The sequence below is a fragment of the Oreochromis aureus genome, linkage group 19 (genome assembly GCF_013358895.1).
Source record: "Oreochromis aureus strain Israel breed Guangdong linkage group 19, ZZ_aureus, whole genome shotgun sequence".
Classification (NCBI taxonomy): Eukaryota; Metazoa; Chordata; class Actinopteri; order Cichliformes; family Cichlidae; genus Oreochromis; species Oreochromis aureus.
The window spans coordinates 19,887,432-19,909,794 of NC_052960.1; the positions used below are offsets into that span (position 1 = coordinate 19,887,432).

Sequence of the window (22,363 nt, forward strand, 5' to 3'; positions counted from 1 at the left end):
GTAGTTTGTTTAATTTCTGATGAAACTATCAATTATCTCACAAAGTCTTACATTGTGTGAGCTTAAGGGCTGTCTTTGGGTTTCATGTCATGTAACACCTATTTTGAGCAGATACTCTGGCTACCTGTCAGTTTTAAGATTGTATTACTAGCTTTTAAATCACTGAATGGCCTGCACGAGATAAATTATAGATGGGAGTTTCATAGGCACTGCATTTCAGAGGGACTCTGTTTCACTTGACTTTTCTTTAAAAAAAAAAAAAAAATAGGGGGAAAAACCCCACTATGTTTTTAGATGAGGCTTTTACTAAACCTTGCCTTTTAAAATCATTTACTTTCCAGCCTTTTTTTTTTTTTATTGTTTTGTAATTTCATTTTTAAGTTTTTAAAATATTTTATTGTTTCAGTGGTGTGAGATTTGACATTCAGAGTTATCCGCCCTGCTTTGTGAAGCCTAATTATTGGTCATGTCACATTTCGTGTGTAGTATACAACAAAGGCCCAGCATGAATACATACAAAAGAATCATGTAAAAGTCATAACTACTCAAGAATCAGGCATGGAGCAGTGCATGTGTTTTTTTGTATTATTTTTCTTTTTCTTTTTTGTGCAACATGGGAGCGATCACAGGAGACATTTCTCTGAAAGAAGAAATTTATTTCTGCCTCTTTTTTCATCCATAGAACAAACTAAATCTCCCAGAGTTTCTGATTTGCAGCAGCGGACAGCAGAGGCAACAGCAGCACTGGAAACAACAGGATACATTTAAAGTAACTAAGATGTATATGCACACACATGTAATCACAAAGCATTTACATGTGAACGACTTTTACCCAGATTGGTTTTCAGTAAAGTTAATACCAAACAGGAGTAGCAATGTTTAACATTTCCTCATGTTTAACTAAAGTAACGAATAAGTAAATGTTATTCATTTGTGATCACAAATGTAAAGAATGCGAAAAGACATTTAAAACACATTAAGGAAAACAGAAACCGTGACACTTTAAAGCATTTATGTCTCACACAATACTCTGGATTTCCCCTTTCCATCTTAAAGAAAGAGATATGTGACACTTCAGGCTCAACAATCGGAACAAGAAACACGCTGGATGAGTTGCAAAGGTAAACTGCAGGTTTCTGAAATACCTGTTGTAGCAGGAGGAAATGAAAAGCTCTGGGAGCAGAGGTATACTTTGGCTGAAATGCATGGGTAGTACAATTGGACACCATCCAAGATAAAATAAAATAAAATAAAATCCCCAGAATCATTTGAACTGAGACTTTGCAGCATGTCACTATAAAAGAAACAGCATAAAAATCTGTGAATGTACCCTGTATATCCAGATATTATGCTATGACACATATATTGCTACATAAGGAGAAAATACTACTTTATATTGTAATGTTCGTGTGTATATATAGGTTCTGCTCAAATGGCATAATTCCCTGATTGGACATCATATTTACTACATACATAGAAATAAAACATTTCATTAAAACAATCAGCACTGTAACCAGTTTCCTTATACACAGACAAGTCTGCAACAACTTCATGTACATACATCCACTTGTTTTCTCTGGGCACCATGCCCTCAGCGGTTACACAATCTTTTGTGTTATTAATATTTTTGGAGAGGAAAACTGCAGCAGCGATGGCTTTGAAGAACACATGCAATCAGATGACATTCAAGAAGAGAGCAATTTTGTGAAAATTAGCTGGACATTGTGCAGAGAACGCCTCGGCAGTTAAATGGATGCCAACAGAGGACAGTTCTTGTTGGTTCAGGTAGCGTCAGCTCACAGTGCCGGTGGGGTAGCCTTGAATTGGATCACTCCGCTCTGCCACGGGGACAAACAGAGACAGGATTAATATGCAAGGGTGGCTGGCGTTTCAGCAGAATTCAATAAAACGCTTCATCTCCAACCACAATTACACACACAGATGATCAGATGTTATCTGATGTATCTCTGGTGATAAACGGGTCTGACACACGTTTGGCTCAAATTCATGCAATAGTTGTTTTATAAAGTGAGCAGATTACAAATTAAGCTGGCAATTAGCTCGTTTTAATCAATGATTAAGTTATTATTTAGTCTGGTAAAGCTGCCAGTTATAGTTTCTCAGAGCCAGAGGGAAAAGTCTTCTCTGTAAGGAAGCAGGTTATCCTCATGAACATTTTTCCTGATTACTTCTATTAATGATTAAATGATTTTCAAATGTGTCATTTTACTCTCTCTCTCTCATATATATATATATATATACATACACACACACACACACACACACACACACACACACATATATATATATATATATATATATATATATATATATATATATATATATATATATATATATATATATATATATATATATATACACACAAAAAAAAACAAAAACACCCAGCACGCCCCTGCGGGCGGTTTTTATCCTTCAAGCTCGGGTCCTCTACCAGAGGCCTGGGAGCTTGAGGGTCCTCATGCAGTATCTTAGCGGTTCCCAGGACTGCGCTCTTCTGGACAGAGATCTCCGATGTTGTTCCCGGGATCTGCTGGAGCCACTCGCCTAGCTTGGGAGTCACCGCACCTAGTGCTCCGATTACCACGGGGACCACCGTTACCTTCACCCTCCACATCCTCTCGAGCTCTTCTCTGAGCCCTTGGTATTTCTCTAGCTTCTCGTGTTCCTTCTTTCTGATGTTGCTGTAATTAGGAACTGCTACATCGATCACTACGGCCGTCTTCTTCTGTTTGTCTACCACCACTATGTCCGGTTGGTTAGCCACCACCATTTTGTCCGTCTGTATCTGGATGTCCCACAGGATCTTAGCTCAGTCATTCTCCATCACCCTTGGGGGCGTCTCCCATTTTGACCTCGGAACTTCCAGGCCATATTCGGCACAGATGTTTCTGTATACTATGCCGGCCACTTGGTTATGGCGTTCCATGTATGCCCTGCCTGCTAGCATCTTGCACCCTGCTGTTATGTGCTGGATTGTCTCAGGGGCATCTTTACACAGCCTGCACCTGGGGTCTTGCCTGGTGTGATAGACCCCAGCCTCTATGGATCTTGTGCTCAGAGCTTGTTCTTGTGCTGCCATGATTAGTGCCTCTGTGCTGTCTTTCAGTCCAGCTTTGTCCAGCCACTGGTAGGATTTCTGGATATCAGCCACCTCCTCTATCTGCCGGTGGTACATACCGTGCAGGGGCCTGTCCTTCCATGATGGTTCCTCGTCTCCCTCCTCTTTCTTGGGTTTCTGCTGCCTGAGGTATTCACTGAGCACTCGGTCAGTTGGGGCCATCTTCCCAATGTATTCTTGGATGTTCGTTGTCTCATCCTGGACTGTGGTGCTGACACTCACCAGTCCCCGGCCCCTTCCTTCCGCTTAGCGTACAGCCTCAGGGTGCTGGACTTGGGGTGAAACCCTCCATGCATGGTAAGGAGCTTTCTTGTCTTTATGTCAGTGGCTTCTATCTCTTCCTTTGGCCAACTTATTATACCAGCTGGGTACCTGATCATGGGCAGGGCGAAGGTGTTGATAGCCCGGATCTTGTTCTTACCGTTCAGCTGACTCCTCAGGACTTGCCTGACCCTCTGCAGGTACTTGGTGGTTGCAGCTTTCCTAGCGGCCTCTTCATGGTTCCCATTCGCCTGCGGGATCCCCAGGTACTTGTAGCTGTCCTCTATGTCTGCAATGTTGCCTTCTGGTAGCTCGATCCCCTCAGTTCTGACTACCTTCCCTCTCTTTGTTATCATCCGACTACACTTCTCCAGCCCGAATGACATCCCGATGTCATTGCTGTATATCCTGGTAGTGTGGATCAGTGAATCGATGTCTCGTTCACTCTTGGCATACAGCTTGATGTCATCCATGTACAGGAGGTGGCTGACAACTGCTCCATTCCGTAGTCGGTATCCGTAGCCAGTCTTGTTAATGATCTCACTGAGGGGTTCAGGCCTATGCAGAACAGCAGTGGGGACAGAGCATCTCCTTGGTAGATCCCGCACTTGATGGTGACTTGTGCTATGGGCTTGGGTTGGCCTCTAGTGTTGTACGCCACATCCCCATTGAGTTCCTGATGAAGGCTCTTAGGGTCCTGTTGATCTTGTACAATTCTAGGCATTCCAGTATCCAGCTGTGGGGCATTGAGTCATAGGCCTTCTTGTAATCAATCCAGGCAGTGCACAGGTTGGTCAGCCTGGTCTTGCAGTCTCGGCTGACTGTTCTGTCTACCAGTAGCTGGTGTTTTGCGCCTCTGGTATTCTTGCCAATCCCTTTCTGTGCCCCGCTCATGTATTGACCCATGTGTCTGTTCATCTTAGCCGATATGATGCCTGACAGGAGCTTCCATGTAGTACTGAGGAGTTGGATCGGTAGTTGGATGGGACCGGTCCCTTCTTGGGGTCCTTGGGGATCAGGACCATCCGACCTTCGGTTAGCCATTCCGGGTGTCTCTCGTCAACTAGCAGCTGGTTCATTTGTGCAGTCAGCTTCTTCAGCCAGTAGGCGTGAACCATGTCGGGGCCTGGTGCTGTCCAACTCTTCATACTAGAGACCCTTTCTTGGATATCTGCCACTGTGATGGTTACTGGACCCTGTTCAGGGAGGTTGCTATGGTCTGCCCTCAGATCCACTAGCCACTGAGCATTGCCGTTATGGGTTGCGTCCTTCTCCCATATGCTCTTCCAGTATTGCTCCGTCTCCAGCCTTGGTGGTGCTGTTCTGTTATTGTTCCCTTGCCACTGAGAGTACACCTTTGCTGGTTCTGTGGAGAACAGCTGGTTTATTCTCCTGCCTTCTATCTCTCTGGTGTACCTCCTCAAGCGGCTGGCCAAGGCTGTGAGTCTTTGCTTGGCAGTTTCCAAGGCCTCAGGTATGGACAGCTTGCTGTGCTTCTTAGGCACCTTCTTCATTGTGCCTTTCTGCAACTCCGATAGTTGGCTGACCTCCCTCCGTGCTGCCTTGATTTTAGCCTCTAGCCTCCTTCTCCATGGAGGGTACTGCCCCTTGTGGCTGTTCAACTTGTAGCCAAGCATCTCACTGATCACTGCTGCCGTATTGTAGATCAGCTTGTTAGTCTCGCTAATCGTGGCTGTAGGTATCGTCCATAGTGCTGCATTAACGTCATCTAGCAGACCTTATGAGGGTACTTCACGTAATCTTGGTAACCAGCTACGGGGGGTCCAGGTTTCAAGCTTGGCCATGATCCTATCTTTCAGGTCAGTTCCTCTCGCACTCAACAATCCTTCTCCTATCGCACTTGGGGCTTGGTACCCAATCTCGGGTGGGGGTGATGATATCTCCCCCCTGACCTGGCGTCCTGGCTCCCCCTTGCCGTAGCATTTATGTTGTACCTCGTCAATCTCTAGCTGTGAGAGCAGTCCCTTCTTTCGAATGTTGGAACACTGAGCTACTAGTTGTTTCGTCGTCATTGTGGATGTTGGGTATCGAAGAATCCACAGTTCCCTCATCCTATTCATGTAGCCCCTTCCGCCAGGGTTACTTGCGTAGTAGCATTCCAACAATGCCCTGTTTTCGTCTCTTGCCCACCGATGCCTTCTTGTTCCAGTAGCCCACTTCTCGTCAGGGTGCCCTGGTTCCTCAACACCTGACGCGGACCTTGTTGATCCGGGCGACGTCCGAGCCGGCATGCCTTCATATTTATCTGTCTCGCTCATATCTGCGGTAGGCTCGCTTAGCATAGGGGGTCTAGCCTTAGGACCCTTACTGGATACAGGCAGGAATCGAACTTGCGATCCTCTGCTCCAAAGGCTATCCAGCTGCCTAACCCTTTGAAGAGATTTTCTTTTTTCAGGGTTGTGCATTTTATCTGTGCTGTGGGTTTTTGTTTTTCTTTTTGTATTACAAATTGTAATTATTGGCGTTTTATATATATATCTCTATATATCTATATCTCTATATATCTATATCTCTCTCTCTCTCTCTCTCTACATATATATATATATATATATATATATATATATATATATATATATATATATATATATATATATATATATATATATATATATAAAAAAATAATAGAACTGGTAAATGGACTACTCCCTATATACTGCTTTTCTAGTCTAAGTGAGCACTCAAAGCGCTTTCTTACTACAAGCCATATGCACTTAATCACACACACATTCACACAGTGCTTTTCTCTATACCTAAACACATTGCCTAACACTCACACTCTCATGGATGAATCAAACGCACGGCTCATTTTTGCCCAAGGTTAATCTGACATGCAGACTGGATCTAACCACCAACCTTCCAGTTGGCAGATGACCTACTCTATGTCCTGAGCCACAGTCAACCTGGTTATAATATAATATATTTTTGGCACTAGGAGCTTGTGTGTCAGTTCAACCAATGGGATCTGAGCAGGGGTGGGTACATGCAGGTGAACAAGGTGTGTGAAGACCCAAAGAGTGAGTGCACTGACCAAAATGCTATGTGGACATAATCGCCTATAACCTGACATAAATTTAGGGCTTTAATTTGATTTTCAAAAGGAATCTATTTGTAAACTACAACTGAACAGGAAGTATGGAATTATTAAAATATACTTCTGTTGGATGTCCTGGTTACACCAGAAACCCAGACCCACAAAAAAAAGCCTGCTTCCCCCAGGTTTTCAATCAGCATGCTAGCCAATGGCTTTCCAGATCAGAGCCACTTCTCTGTAGATTCGGCACGTTATTCCCACCCAATTTGCTGACCATTCCAAGTGTATGCAATTCCTCTTTAGCACTTTGCACTGGGACACACAACCCAGTGCCAACAGGTCGTGATGGATAATAAGCAAAAGGTATTGTAGACAAAGAAAAAAGGGAGCAAATGCAGTCATGCACAGGGTTTGATCTCATGCTGAGTATGGAGAATGTAGACACAGGGAAACACACACACTTGGGCTACATCTTATTTACCTCCTCCTCCTCATCATCATCATCATCATCATCATTAAATTCACCCAATACTTTCTGGAATTAAACAAAGTAATTGAGAGAAAATTATAGACAGAGAAACCAAGCGGGCCCTGCAGAAGAGTAAAGCTGAAAAATGGAGAAAACAGAGCATACCTTTGATTTTTTGCTCATGAGTCGGAGCAAAAATGCTACCACATCCTTTTTGCCGATAGCTTGGGCCTGTGACAGGCAATGATGGAGAGGTTTTTTGTAACTTTGTGAACTGCTAAGTGTTAATAAAATAGAAAGATGCCTTACTACAAACCCACCACTTGAATTGCAGTCTGCCCGTCATAGCCTGGTTGATTTAAGTCTGCTCCGGCAAGGCTCCAGATTTCCAGACCATCCATGTCACCATTGGCTGCCAGGCTGACGCACACAAAGTAAAAGCATTATTACAGCAATGGGGTTCATTTCTCCAAAATCAGTATTAATATAATGTACACTGGGCAAAGAACAGCTTGTGTAAAGGAAATTTGTGGAAAGACTGCAAAAGCATATCAGTGGAACATACAGTATTACTGAGCCACAGGAGCCACAGGAGCTTGAGGTTTATCTTCAAGGTGACACATGCAATGCTTATCATATGAAAGGTGTGTTCCTGAAACTGGAAATTGGAACGGTCTTAACAAAACCTGTTTAGTGTCTCGGGCAGATTAAAAAAAAAAAGGAAGAAAGGAAAAAAATACCCAACAACTTGGGCCAGCCAGTGTGACACGTACTCACTGACACTACAGACAGAGAACAGAAAAAGCTATGCTGTTAGGGAGCATTCCTACAGTTTGTGTAAGAGTGGGACAACTGGTTGTACCTGTGTCAGCTATGTAGGATGGGTCATTAGTGACGGTGGAGCGATGAAGAACTTTGTGGCTGTGTACAATTGTTTCAATACTTCCTTTTTTTTTAATGTGTCTGACCTGCACATTTCAGTTCCTGCTTCCTCCAACTCATGTCTGGAGAAATGGGCTCCAGTCTTTCTCAGCAGCTTCACAACTTCCTTGCGTCTAAGTTAGAGAGCATGTAATCAGAGAGTTATTGTTACTGTATATCACCTTTCACACATGCACTTTTTTCTATTAATAAAAGGGCATCACAACTGATCACTTTTCTGTAATGTTTGCAAACCTTAAACGACAGAGCTAGTAACATATTCCACATGGCACAAGTTTCAAGGAATGTAATGACATAACACAACATTGTGACTATAAATCTCTCATTAGATTATGGTGCATTTTTGCTATTCCCAATTGAAAAGTCAGATCTTCCCCTCTCGGTGCTTGTGTCCAATCGAGAGCAGCTGCTGCAGCGCACGCACATAGACCCTGCTATTAATGACGGGCCGAAATACTCAGAAGTTTGGCTAGACTTCACGAGAAGTAATGATGATAATCTCTGTTACAACAAGTGTGACAAGTCCTTTGCACGTGAACCAAATAATGCTCGGGCACTCCATCTCCCTCACTTAGCGAGATGCCAGAGAGCCTATATCTCATTTAAAAAGGGCTTATGTTTAATAAGCATATTCGTTTGAATCAGAACAAACAGACATAATTACCTGTTAAGTGTAATTAACAGTTCAGGGGAAAGATATAATGCTAATTTTAAACAACATTTTCATTGACACTGTAATTTAGACTTGGAGCGAAAGAGTCAGTGTGGCAGTAGTCATCGTTTGGCAAGTACGAACAAGTTTGTTGTCCCCTGCAAAGAGCCGCCCACGCAGGAGTCACCTGCAGTGATTTTCACTGTGACAAGAAATGTGAATTAAAAGCAAAGGCCGAAAAGTTTCCACAACTGACCCGCAGACTTTCTGAATAAGAACTGTGCGACAAAGCGACAGAGTAAGCCACTAAGAGCTCAATTTTATGCCTAATTGTTTAGCTGTATGGAGAGCAACAGCCAGAGAAGCTATTAGGAACTTCCTGCGGAGCATAAAGAAGCCAGTAACTCTCATCAGTGAACCAGGGAGCAAGCTGGTAGGACTGGTTCAGAGGGCACTCCCCACATTTCTTTCAGGTTTCTCTCTCTGTCCTCTCTGCCTCTCCTTATATGGGCATGAGGCTCTTACTACAGTATGAAATGTGGCTCACAATGTGCTCACACATCCCTGACAGCAACTTAAAACTCCATTTTTATTACTTATTGTCATTTCAGTGAAAATATCAGGAAGGGGAATAGCTACCCAAGCTGTGCAGCACATTACAGGAAGTGTAACAACAGGTGTCTGCGCTCCAGTGCATCCCTCTGCCATCACAAAGGAAACAAGTCCACACTTGCAGCACCAACCGTTGAAAGAGACAAGCCATTTGTCGCAGCTCTGACACATACAACGTTTTCACCCTGAGGCTCAACATAGCCCTGAAATATTACGCCTGGCTATTCCCTGACAGACGTTTAGAGCAACCTCAGTGAATGACACAAAATTAAAAATACAGCTTTGGTAAAAATAAACACTGCCTAAATTGTCAGATGACAATTAGCCTAATTAGTTTATAATTATTGCCTGGCCTCTAAACTCCATTATGAGCCCCTTCCTGGTTTCACCCTCCCCCCAGCTGCTGCTGCTTTCTTGCCATTTGAGCAGAACCTATCAGCAGCTCATGTAATGAAGTCCTCTCTGTAGCAGCTATTAAACATATTTGCAGGAGATCCTCAGATGTCTTATGGCCAAGAGGGGGAATCTAAATTGTTGTGTTAGCAAATTCATAAATGACAATATTACTTTAACAGCCAGATAAAGACAGACACACTGGCCCTTACTGTTTCGAAACAAGACAAGTCTTACCTGAAACGCACAGCATTGCATAGGGGTGTGTCGCCATAGCGATCTTTAGCGTGGACTGAAGCTCCATGACTCAGTAGGTACTGCACCATTTTGAGGTGGCCCTCACAGGCAGCAACATGAAGGGGTGTGCGTCCATCGTAGTCCCCCAGACATAAGTTACTGCCCTGTGGAAAGGGAAAATAATCAGTGTATGTGCTGGTGGTTTAAAAGTTAGTGTGGTGAGATTATGTATTGATTTTATTTCTAATCTATATTTGTTCTTTTTGTTTATTTGTTTTTATTTATAAAAGGTAATCCCAGTGAGACTCAATTGCTCAATCACAAGAGAAACCTGTTTCAGACAGCCTAACAAAATTACAAAAATAATAATAACAAATCTCATGAAAAAGACTAAAACTTGAGTGTACAACTAGAATGATCCAAAAGCCTTACACCACTGCACTGGGCGATGCCAAATCTGTGGCTGATTTTTTTTCCACTCATCTGAGGATCTAAAGTGACAAACTGTTTGAGTAGTAGTCTTCAAGAATACTTCTCCAGGCTTCTTGAAGGACATTCAAAGCTCTTCTCTGGATGTTTGCTGCTTTTTGTTCCATTCTTTGTGAGGATGATCCCACACTGCTTCAGTAATGTTGATGTCTGGGCTCTGAGAGGGCCAGCCCATGCCTGGTAGCATTCCACTGTTTTTTTGTTTGTCTTTATCCATGTATGCTTTTACTTTGACAGTGTGTTTGGGATCACCGTCATGCTGAAAAAATGAAGCCGTTGCCAATCTGATGCTTTCCAGATAGTATTACATCGGATCAAAATTTGACAGTACATTTCTGTGTTTATAACTGCATCAATTTTGACAACGTCACCATCCACCATGTTATATAGATGGCTATATTCACTCACTGCTGTAGCTCTCTCCTGATCTCCTCTATAGATACCGACAATGATTTGAACCAAAGATTTCAATTTGATCACTTCATAAGACCTGCTGTTACCGATTTTTACTCAATTTCTTGTCTAATGTGGTATATCTCAGTCCTTTTTCTCTGCTTACTTTCCTTGAGAATGACTGCTTGACAGCCACCCTTCTACTGAGACCATTTCTGCAGAGCCTTCAGTGAACATTAGAGGGATCATCAACTGAAAGGTTTTTGCTGGATTTTCTTTACTATTTTTTAAGGACATGACTTTCCAATACTGTTCATCTGCTGGTTTTTTATGCTTGAATGATTCATGGGTCAGTGTTAAGTGGCTTAACAAATATACAAAAAATAAAAATAAACAAGAATGGGACCGAAAATGAGTGAAAAGAAGCCAATGCCCTTATGTAAGGGCTGAATATATTTTTGATAACTGCAAGGTAATCTAGGCAGCAGTTGCATATCAGTCAATCCACATACAGACATGTACATGCGACTGTGGAGACAACTCTAGGCTTGCCTTACCAGTCTGTCCTCTAGTTCTGCTTGTCTGAGGGCCTCCGTGTTTACTACACTGCTCTAATACAAAATGGAAGTGTGACCCTGAAAATGTTTTGAAAATCTACCAGTGGGAAAGGTTTACCGAAGTTCAATGACCTTACAGCCAAACATGGCCAGGAAAGAAATGGGTAAAATGTTTTTGGAGATCTCAAAAACAGGAAATAATGATTAACTTTACAGCATGTGGTGAAGGTCGTAGGATTGCTTACCATTTCTTTTAGAGCTTTTAAGGCCTCAATGTCACCAATCTTAGCAGCGGCGCATGCCAGCGTGGGAGTCAGAGCATCTCGGATGGCTTCCAGCTCCTTTTGAAACCAGATTCCAAGAATTTTAAAAACCGCAATTTCTCTGAATATGAAAAGTATCAAGTATGGCAAAATGACAAGCTCCTAATAACCTAAAGTTAGCCCCAGAGCTGAAAGTCTGCGGAAATGTACTGCTACTCTTACCTCTTTGCAGCTGACGCTTAGAGACTTGGCAATGACTTGGATGAAACGGCTGTCACTCAGGCACAGTTTGGCTCCTGCCAAGTCAGCGATCATTTCACCTCGCAAGTTCTCTGCCATCATCTGGACAGAGTCACAAAAACATAATAATCTTTTAGCACTTTGTTACTTTAAAAACTTCCACATTATAGAAAAGAAAGTGTTGAAAGCGCCACCAGCCTTTTTCTTCGCCTCCAGATCAAGCTCCTTCTTGGCCAATACGTAGGACAGTTTTGACAGCGCAGCCTCTGGAGTCATGTCACCTCCAGCTATCAGGCCGGCTTCTATCAAGACCTGTAGTATAAATCACAGGAATAAGTGACTTGATTCATTCATTCATTCTCTCTCCAACTCAACTAAACTGAACATATTAACAAAACTGTACCAAGTGTCATGAACTACCTTGCCAGTGGCGTAGGATGTAGACACCGACCCCCTCAGACACTGCGTGCAGTTGATGATGATGACACCGGCATCAGTGGCTTTCTTTAACTGTTCCAGGAGGTCAGGGCGGTTATCGGGGGCATTTCCGCTGCCGTAGGTTTCCAGGACCACTCCTTCCATGGGTGGCTGCAGGAAAGCCTTTACCTGGACAAAGATGAGCGCAGTTTCAGGTTATAAACACCCAAAATTTATGGCCATCTTAACTGGCTACTCAACTGTGCAGAATCAAGATGAGAAATTAGTATTCCGTGTTATTTTTCCTGCAGCCCCTTTAACTCCATGCAACCCATTCACTCCCCTAAAAGCCCATCTGGTGCCATCTCTGCAACCAGAGTATCTCAGTCACTGGTTGGCTGGTTGGCACTGGGAAGCCCTATACCACATCATTAGCCATGGCATATGACTAGAATGGCAGATGACTCAAATGGCAGAAAGGAGAGCAATTAATCTGAAGGTGTTAGCAAGCATAAAGTCACTTGGCAAGTTCGTGGCCGTTACCGTAAAATGCGAGAAGAAGGTGACATTAAAAGTTCCAGGTTCACTCAGTATTTTTTGATGCGATAAGCAGTTTGACAAGAAAGGTGTGACGCAGATTACCAATGAAGCTCCCGTACTGCAGAGTGCGGACACACGAGAGCCAAGTGCCTAATCAAAACGGTGCCTCGTAAAAGCAGTTAAAGGCTGTAAGAAAGCCTTGATAGCAGAGTTGGGCAGTGGGAGCAGATTGAGACAGTAAAGTCGCTCCCCCAGCAGGCGCTGCAGGGGGAGGTGCAGCTAAATGTTACAGTATCTGTAGCAACCCTCCCTCTTTACAGGGTGATTGGACATGGCCCATAACTCCGTCTCATCTTTCTCTGGCTTGAGCTTTGATGGCAGCTTACATGACTGGGAAAGTAACAGAAGAAGGCTAATAGCGCAATTAAATTGAAGTTAACTATATTTTATTGCAGACAAAACAACAGTCTGTTACCTTTGAAGAACAGGTGATCTCAACTACATTTTAGTACAACAGAAAAAAAGCAGGCAATTACAACTTTCTCGGCTTAAAGATTTGCAGCATGCTGGCAATTTTAACATACTCATTTCATCACTTGACTGCATGTCATTTGGTTTTAATTGGAAACAGCGTAAGCAAGCTGGAACCTCTGAGGCTTAGAAATGAAGCCAAGGCTCGAGTCCAAATGCTGCAGTTCCTCAAGCAGCCATATGAGGCTGTCTCAAAATGTGAGAAAACAGACTTTCATGCTTAAAAGGACAACATCGGAGGAGACAATACGACTGCTGCGTTACATGAAGCTAGCTGTTTGTTTATGGTGCTATGAGTGTTTTAATATTTTTTGTGACCTTAGCTGTAAGGTTGTACAAGGTTGCATTTAAGACTTAAAGTTATACACAACTGTCGGGGCGGCCGCTCTGAGTGATTAGTGAGGCACTCTATGGAGCAAGCTGTTTAGTTTTTATAATTTTTATTCTTCTATCCAAATAAGCCTAATGACAAGCGGTAGCTTCAGAACATCTGGTAAATATTCCAAAATTACAACCATGGTCCACTTCACAGGCTACACCAGTAGCACTAAACAAAAAGGACATTTTATACCACTTTCATAAAAAGTTAAATAGACTATATTTCCCTGAAACTTACAGTAGACGCAGTGATTCCTGGGAATAGCCTAAGCAGGCCTACGTTGCGGTTCAGCTCAGTCTTGACTTGAAACTTTGCTGTGGTGTTTGCCCTCCACACTGTATCCCAGTTGACTGGTGGAAAGTTGAAGAAACTCCATTAAAAAATAATCCTTTAGAAACAAAAAAGTGATTTATTTTCTACATAAGAAGTTTATTGGTTACTTACTTGCAATATCCACTTCAGCAGTGGCCAAGGGGGGCAAGTTAGGAGATGAGAACGCGTTGAAACTCCCAGCATCCACTTTGGTCACTCGATTCCCTCTGTAGAGTTTGTTGTAGAAATACAGGCACACCTAACAAATGCATGTTCATAAGATGACCTTCATTATTTACTTCTTGATTCATTAATTCACTAACATTCACTAACATATAACAGAACTAAGAGAAAACAAAGCAACAACTGGTAATCAGGGTATTACATTCAGTCAGTTTCTCTCTTACAATGCAGCATTTCTAATAAGGTTTGCAGTCAATTAGCAGCTATAAGCCATCTTCTTTATCTCACCTCAGGAATGACAAATTGTCCAGCAATTAGCAATGCCCCAAGTAGATTGTCTCTGCCATCATTCCTCATCTCATAGATGGGTACCTGAAGACAGAAAGTGTCTCATTTTAACAAAGCAGTAAACACTTGTTTATTTGCTGGTTAGTTAGTGTCTTGAGGATAGCAGCTCTTACCTGTGAGCCTGTGAGAATGATCGGTTTGCCCAAATGCTCACACATAAAGGACAGGGCAGAGGCTGTGTAAGCCATAGTGTCTGTGCCATGAAGAATCACAAAACCATCGTAGCTTTCATAGTTTCTCTGGGGTGAAATAAGAAAAAAAAATGATCATAATGGAGATAATTTCAAATGGCCAGATAGGTTTTAAAAGCAGGATTTAAGTAATATAAAAGCCACAACAACAAATTAAAAAGAGTAGCAAGTACCTCAATGTCCTTTCCAATTCTACCCCAGTCATCTGTGGTCATATTGGAAGAGTCCAATAAAGGATTATACTCCAAGATAGTGTAGACTATCCTCTTATTTTGTTTACTCAGTCTGGAAGAGAAAACAGTCCAGTTTATCTATGAGCTGCATCCTCTATATGAAATTTACACAAAGCTAAACAGTGACAGATTATACAGCCAATACTAAAGCAGCGGTGTTAGTCGTTCCAAGAGCAAATATTCAACTCCAAAAGTTCACGCAGTTAACAAGCGATTAAAGACTTTACTCGGACAAATCATTACGTATTATGTATTGTGGTGCACATTTAATAAAAGTTGGATCAGGTTCTGATTAAAGGAGAAATGTGAGCTTAAAGAAGCGTAAGGGAATGTTAAAAACGCTGACTTCAAAGTCTGTTTAGCTGGGCCTTCTGTCTGAGCAACAGGGCGCCAAAACCTGTTTTAGGTTTACACACACAAAGAATTTTCGAAGAGTAAAAGGGAGGGGCAAAGTCACATAAGTTAAACAGTGCAGCACTTTAAAGTTAAGCATTTTTGTTTAGCACAGTCCTACTTTTCTGCACAGCTACATGACTGAACACTTCAAATACATTTATGGATACAAGATAGCTTATCTGATATATTTTGAAGGTTTTTTGGTGACTTGTATCATGTATGAGCAAAAGCCTGTATTTATTTTTCATTACAAATAATAGGGAAGGAGTCTTGCATACATATTTATGCTGCCTGTAAGTGGAGTTTAACCCAGGCGTCCCACAGCCCCACCTGCCATGCTCCATGTAAGGCAGCGTGACTGACTAAAAGGCCATGAAGTGATTTTCTTTTTAATCTCCCTTTTAAAGAAACACCATAGAACACCCCCCCACATTACCATAGGGCAGTCTTATAACATAGAGATAGGAGGTGAATGGAACAGCAGGGGGAAGAGCGGGTGAGCCCCAGTCCATCCAAGCAGGGGTCCTATAGACACTCTTCTAATTAGCCTCAAGTCGACACATGACCCAAGAACATATGTTGTCGATCTTCTAGAAGAAAAGTGCCTCAAAAAAACCCACTATTCAAATCACCAATTATTCATATATCTGGCAGTGTGCCCTAAGGTTTAGCAAAGCCACACATTACCATACCCATGCTAAGACACTTTATATGCTCAGAATAATAAATGCATGGAAGGAGGTTGGAGGTGGAAGCAAACAGCCCTGTGGCATTGCCTCTCAACATCACATGAATAAAGCTTTTCAGTTAATCAATAAACCAATTCCCCTCTGAAATAACGTAGGATCAGCTATTGCATAGGATCAACAGTATGCCTATTAAATTTGCATGTGAGTTTAATTCAGTTGATATGAACACTACAAACTCAAGGATGAGCAAGTGTTAAGACGTGCTGAACACCTAAAAACACTCAATCAGTAGAATATTAATGAAAAACATAAGAAGATGGCTTATATATGTATATATATCTCACAGATAATAAAATAAGAGGGAGTTCTAACAACCTATCTTTAGAAAATACTTACCATTTGAAGGGCCATATATACCTTGATATCTTTACTATAATATAGGACTAAACCCACTTTCATAATAGCAGTCAACATGAGGGCAGTGAGGAAATTAGTGTCTCTGGAAAAGGCTACTTTTACTTACGATGAAGACCCTAAAGGGCATGTCAGTGGGCTCAGAGCCCAATTCACTTAACTGCACACAAGCATCAGAAAACAAGACGAAATAAAGTTAAACACGCAACACTGCAATCTATCTTTTGTTTATATCAGGAACGAGACGCTGTACAGCTGCCTTGTTAGTTACAGAGTTCAAAATTAGCCGGAGTAAGAGACACAGAATTACTTCAGGCAACATTTTTTCCAACTGCCGAAAGACACGTGGGCATGCACTTCCCATCAGGGAAGCACACCCAAGCATGTGGTGTTAAGGACAGCAGAGACGTCAAACCAATCTCAAGCAGGGAGAAGTCAAACACAATGCAACCAGTACTACAACACCCGTGAAACTGCAGGTCGGGATGTGGCGCTGGCTTCCTGTTAAAGTGACAAAAGCAGTTAAGGGTAATAAAAATAAGTGCATCTCTTAACAGGAATGTGAGTTGTTTTATTTTCAGTCTCTGCTTTTCCAGATAAGAAACATATCTTGCACTGTGTGCAGTTACCATCTTGAGCAGATACAAGATGTGAGGCGATTTAGCCTGCATAACGAATGCTCTTGCAAAAACACCTGAAATACATTATATCTCATTGTCCTGAGGATGGTCTGCACATACTATAAACACAAAGTTTGGATCTATAAAGATCCAAATAGCGGTCAGGTTTAGCCATTCAGGAAAAGCACTGTACATTGCACGGTCTCGAGTTAAATGAACGACATAATTAATGTAATAAATTAGGTATAAGGGAAAAAAAACACACAGGATTTCAAACTTTTAGTTCAAAATAAGCAACATTACAAATTTACAAGTGATCTTTTCTTTGTTGTCGACCTACTTTTGCTCTGTCAGTAACACAGGCCTCACAAGATGCTAATATTGAAGACAAAATATGAGCTAAACAATCTCATGCCTCATGGCTGTGACAACAGAAAATACTGTTAATTTTCTGTTTCCAAATAAGTATAAGGAAACATGTTTAAAATATTACAAACACAGTTAAGCATGTAGTCTTCCTCTGATACATATGGCAACCAATAGTACAGCATGTGGTTTCTTTTTGTTAAATACAAATATATATATCTACATGTTGACTAATGGGTGCACTTACGGCAGGACCAAGGTGTCAGATCCATAGTACTCATACATGCGGGTCTGCTGAGCATACGTTTCATCATGGACGATGGGCAGCTTACGCAGGCTCTTCACAAAAGCATTGGCTTGTGGGGCAAGAACTGTGGGTTAAAGAGCAGAAAAACAACAGAGATTTTTAATGTTTAACAGTTTGCTTTTAGTGGGATTACTATTAATAGAAAGCGAGCACAGTGGATATACTGGCATCTCAACACCACAACAACACTCTCATACTGAACCCTAGTGGTTACTGTAAAAAATAACATTACGGCTGGAAATACACTTGAAGCACACTTTTAAAAACACATGATCTTCTTGAGTTTAACATATAAGGACAACATTAAATGTACTATTAGAAACAATAACACAAAGGTTAGGAGACAGAATATAATATGGACATGCAATCTTAACTGTCAAGCAAAATAAACACATACACTGAACTCACACACATAATACAGCTTTAAACTGGCAATCTGAATAAGTGATGATTATCCTATTTCAGTTAACAACCATTTCTGTCCGGCACATGGCCTCACATTTGATTTTAGTATACTTTAGTATAAAGAGTAGTTCCTGATTGTCCCAATGACTGAAAGGTTGCCTACGTACTGTGAGTGAACAACAAGCCCAAATCATCACCCCTCCACCACTGTGCTTAACGGTTGGTAAGGTGTTTGGGTTGATGTGCTTTGTTTGGTTTTCACCAAATGTGACGCTCTGGATTATGGCCAAACATCTCCAGTTTGGTTTGGTTTGTCCAAAGGACATCGTTCCAGAGGTCGTGTGGCTTGTTCAGATTGAATTTGACAAACCTACGCTATACTGCCATGTTCTTTTTCTGGAAACCCTTCCAAAAAAGCCATATTTGTTCAGCCTTTTTATACTGCACAGAACTTAACAAACTTAAAATTGAACACACTAACTAAGACCTGTAGCATCTGAGAGGTAGCTCTTGGGTTTTTTGCAATTTCTCTCTTGCACAGTCTGACTTTGGATTGAATTTGCTGGGGAACCAGGCATCTGTCTTGAATGTTTTCCACTTGTGAATAATCTTTCTTACTATAGAATGATGGACCGATTGAATGATGGGCAGCAACAGATTTCTTCTCTAAGATCATTCATATTGTGTTAACACAAACTTAATCCTCCACACCAGCACTTCATGATGATCAATTAATCAAGTGCAATTTGTCAGCAGTGGCTGGCTCCTAGTTTCCCTCTAAATTGTACAGAAGCAACAAGGGTGCCGTTACATTATCACAGGGCTGTAAAGAAGTCATGTGAAAACTCTTTTTCATAAGACTGTATATTAAGGGAGCTGACCTACAGTTAAGTCCATGCAATTTTTGTTATTTGAGCCTTTTATCAAAACATATTCAAGTTACAATTACAACCAATATGGGCTTAAAATATGACTAAAGTAATACCTTCAGCTTTAATTTGAGGCTGTTTACATCCAAACTGTAGGAAGAGTACAGTAATTACGGCTCTAACGGCATAATGTATTTGGAAGCAGTTGCTATAAAACCCACAATATATAATCAAAGAAGCTCTCGATTCAAAAACCATACCATCCTTAGGCTGCAAAAAACAAAAAAAACATCATAGAGACAATGGGGATATTATAAGTGGCCAAATCAAAAGTGTGGGACATCCTAAGAAAAAAGGATACACTGGTCAGCTCTGTAAATAATAAAAAGGCCTGGACCCCCCACAGATCACCATAGGTGTGTATGGTCACAGCATCTTTTCCATGACAAAGAAAAACACTTCAGAAAATCCATGTAAATGAAAAAGACTCTCCAGAAGGCAAGCATATCATTATCCAAGTCAGCCATTAAGAGAAGACCTCGGAAGACCTTCATCACAAGCTCCAAACTATTCACTGGGTTCAAAATAGAAAGGCTAGAATTAGAGTGATGGAGAAGGCTTGGAAGCATGAGCCGAGCAAAACAACACAATGAAAGCAGTGTGATGGCACTGAAAACAGTTCAGTCATTTACTATGCTACAATGAAGGATAGTTATATTATTTGATGTAAGTATAACAGTGTCATATAAAATCTATAAAACAATTTTATTCTTAATTGTAATGTCTAAAGAGTGTATTTAATTTAACTTTTGTTTATCTGTTGAAAAACTGAAGAAAAACTGGTTTGGGGTGTTAGTGACATGAATATTGATGAAGCCTGAGCTGGGAGAACGCCAGGGTGTGGGGAGAGATTAGATGAGGAAAAGATCTTTCTGCTCTGGTATAAATCCTGTGATCACTTGTCAATATCTCAGTTGGTCAACAAACCACCTTGATCTACTGTACATTGCGACTGATCTAGCGCTCTGTTTTATGAGTTCTCTCTGATTGTTGGGCTCTATTTAGTTATAAGTATAATATATGTATAATACAAGTGTGGATGATGACCCTCGCCTAAATGGCTTTATGGCTGCTTTTTTTCTTGTCTTTGCTACCAGAACATGCATGGCCTTGTATCATTCTCATATCTACTCTATTGTGTACAAAGTTATGAAAAGTATTTGTCCAAATATAGTTAAGGCAATTTCAGCTTATTTAGAAAAGCCATAACATATAAGAATATTTAGTTGTATTGCAAATGTCAAAGCAATGAATAAACCACAAACATGAGTAGGTCGCTTATTATGGATTGAAAAATAGGGACAGGTGGCGAAGTCCGAATACCCCATGTTACACAGTGACTAATGTCAACATCCAGTTATTCATTGAGAGAACCTGTTTTCATTGTAGTACAATTTGCATTGGCTACTCTCCTGTTTTGAAACTGAAGTCTGTTATAAAACGCTGAATCATGCGCAGATAGAGTAAAGACATACTTCTGTTCTCAACTTTCGTCTCTGCATTTCACTAAAACCAAGCTTCATTTAGCATCTTCATTTTCATGTTCATTCACAAGACCGAGACCAAGAAAGTCTGCTCATGCGTACACCGGTGTAGTTTATTTAGGTCGCCAGTCGCACATGGCATCCGCTGTGTAGGGTAAGCTGTTTTCCCCAAGTCTATTTTCGGATGCACGTGCAGATTGTCACCCCTCGTGTTCAGACCTACATGCAAACATGCAATAAGAGGAAGCCACCGGCTATGCTAGCTAACTGCTACAGAGAACAATAATGAATAATTGATGACAATGATTGCCATAGCTACCGTCGTCATGAAGAGTCATGCCGATAGTTCCTCCAGTATTGATAACGAGGACCCGCGCCTCCGCGGCGCAGGGTGAGGTTATCAGGTCGGCGTTCTCAATCGAGTTGCAACTGGACAACTTTCTCCTTCGTCCTGGATGAAGCTGAAGACTTCGTGGAGGGGAAACATCATTCACTTCTATCAGATCCAGAGATGGTTGTGACAAAGCCCGGGCGAGAGATGTGAGGCCATTGGCGCTGGAGTCCGCCATGATGCTTTTCGAAAGCCCCGGCGCTGTCTCTTTAAATACGGTAGCTAAGAAAAGTGTTCAAAACCCGGGTTTCTTTAGTGTTAGCAGGATTACATGAGCCTCGTCTGCCTTTATACACGGAAAGCGGCTTTCATCGTAGCTAAAACGGCTTAGTAAACAGAGGAGGGACGCATTGTTACCGTTATCTTTTAATTTCCCCACCCACTTAAACTCTTCAACTTCTCGGAGTCCTCAATTTTGCCGCATCGCGCACTCTGACGTCAATGAGGTGGGCGTGTTCTGCACGTGTCTCTTTTAGCAGTAATGACAGTAATAAAGTTTTGGTCCTTGTTCAAGGAATTTTTATTTAAGCTGATCCACAAATTCTACGCAGTGAAGAATTCTGTAGAAAAGGTAAAGAATGACCTAAATGTAAACTCTTTATGTGGACAGTCTCCTGACACCGTGTACCCATCCCATATATGTGGTCTTCTCGCTTTTCATATAGGCAGTTCATATCTTTATATGGAAATATTTTATTTGGCTGATACGGTTATGATTTAATTATGAATTATAACCATAGCAACCAATATTGCGAGTACAATGACACTCTGACTCCCTTTTCCTGTTCCTGCGTTACAACATGTATCATGCTGGCGATTTAACTTACGTTGTTACTTAACGGTTTGCAATAAAGTTGTTGAAATATACTGTGTCTCTTGAGTGTAGAATACATTTGTGAGGGTGGCGTTTGTAATACCTAAATAATAGTTACATAAAATATGGTATGTAGCCTTATAACCTTGTAGTTATGTGTATACAACATAAGTTGTCATTTCATATTATTACAGTAAAATCCCTGAAGCCACACTAAAAATCTTCAGGGTCAAACCAGCTTGAAACTGATCTTTTTCTATTATAAAGCTGCAGATGCACATTTCATATCACTATCAAAGTAGTTACTGGAGTAAAGCACTTTGTGTGGTACTATTTTAGTACTCTTAGAGTGTGTCAACTTCAAAAAGGTTAATGTTTGTACTACCAGGAAAAGTTTTTGTGTTTCTGTGTATGGGTGTGTGGAGGTGAAGCAGTGTCCAAATGCAAAGCAGTTTGAAACTTTTCTGCTTTCCCTAAATGACCGCTGCTTGCATGCTCAAACTAATGGAATAAAACAAAACAAAAGCAGTTTTAGGGAAGAATTGTAAAAGGTCAAACCTAATCGATCCTTTTGAAGTACACTGACCTGTCTTCTGTTTGTCATCCCTTTCATTTTGGCTCCATGAGGGCCCCAAGGACAAATAGCAGCTAAACTGTGTTTTCCTATTTGCACAGTGGGTCTATAAACCTGTGTGAGATAAGATTTTCAGAACAA

General features: G+C 41.4%; 1 protein-coding gene across 4 annotated transcripts; it reads right to left on the reverse strand.

The window, feature by feature from the left end:
• Nucleotides 1-635: 635 nt before the first annotated feature.
• Nucleotides 636-21,314, reverse strand: aspg (asparaginase homolog (S. cerevisiae)). 4 transcript variants are annotated; one of them, XM_039603419.1, is made up of 17 exons: nt 20,763-21,314; nt 17,566-17,689; nt 14,774-14,885; nt 14,523-14,648; nt 14,350-14,433; nt 14,011-14,137; nt 13,804-13,916; nt 12,120-12,305; nt 11,898-12,011; nt 11,682-11,801; nt 11,442-11,537; nt 9,758-9,921; nt 7,890-7,976; nt 7,242-7,341; nt 7,087-7,152; nt 6,937-6,987; nt 636-1,838 (listed from the first exon to the last, which is right to left on the reverse strand). In XM_039603419.1, exons 1-17 carry the CDS (start codon nt 21,010-21,012, stop codon nt 1,797-1,799), a joined length of 1,962 nt encoding a protein of 653 aa, XP_039459353.1. In that variant the 5' UTR covers nt 21,013-21,314; the 3' UTR covers nt 636-1,796. The 4 variants fall into 4 exon arrangements, with proteins under 4 accessions (XP_039459353.1, XP_039459352.1, XP_031615470.2 ...); XM_039603418.1 differs by having other exon boundaries at nt 6,934-6,987; nt 20,763-21,313; XM_031759610.2 differs by lacking the exon at nt 6,937-6,987 and having other exon boundaries at nt 20,763-21,310.
• Nucleotides 21,315-22,363: the final 1,049 nt, after the last annotated feature.

Coding starts and splice junctions, on each gene's coding strand:
- aspg (XM_039603418.1), bottom strand. CDS start 21,012: ATGGCGGACTCCAGCGCCAATGGCCTCACATCTCTCGCCCGGGCTTTG. Junction 11,802..11,897: donor ATCTGGAGGCGAAGAAAAAG/GCTGGTGGCGCT, acceptor GACTCTGTCCAG/ATGATGGCAGAGAACTTGCG. Junction 7,977..9,757: donor TGCAATGCTGTGCGTTTCAG/GTAAGACTTGTC, acceptor TCTCTAACTTAG/ACGCAAGGAAGTTGTGAAGC.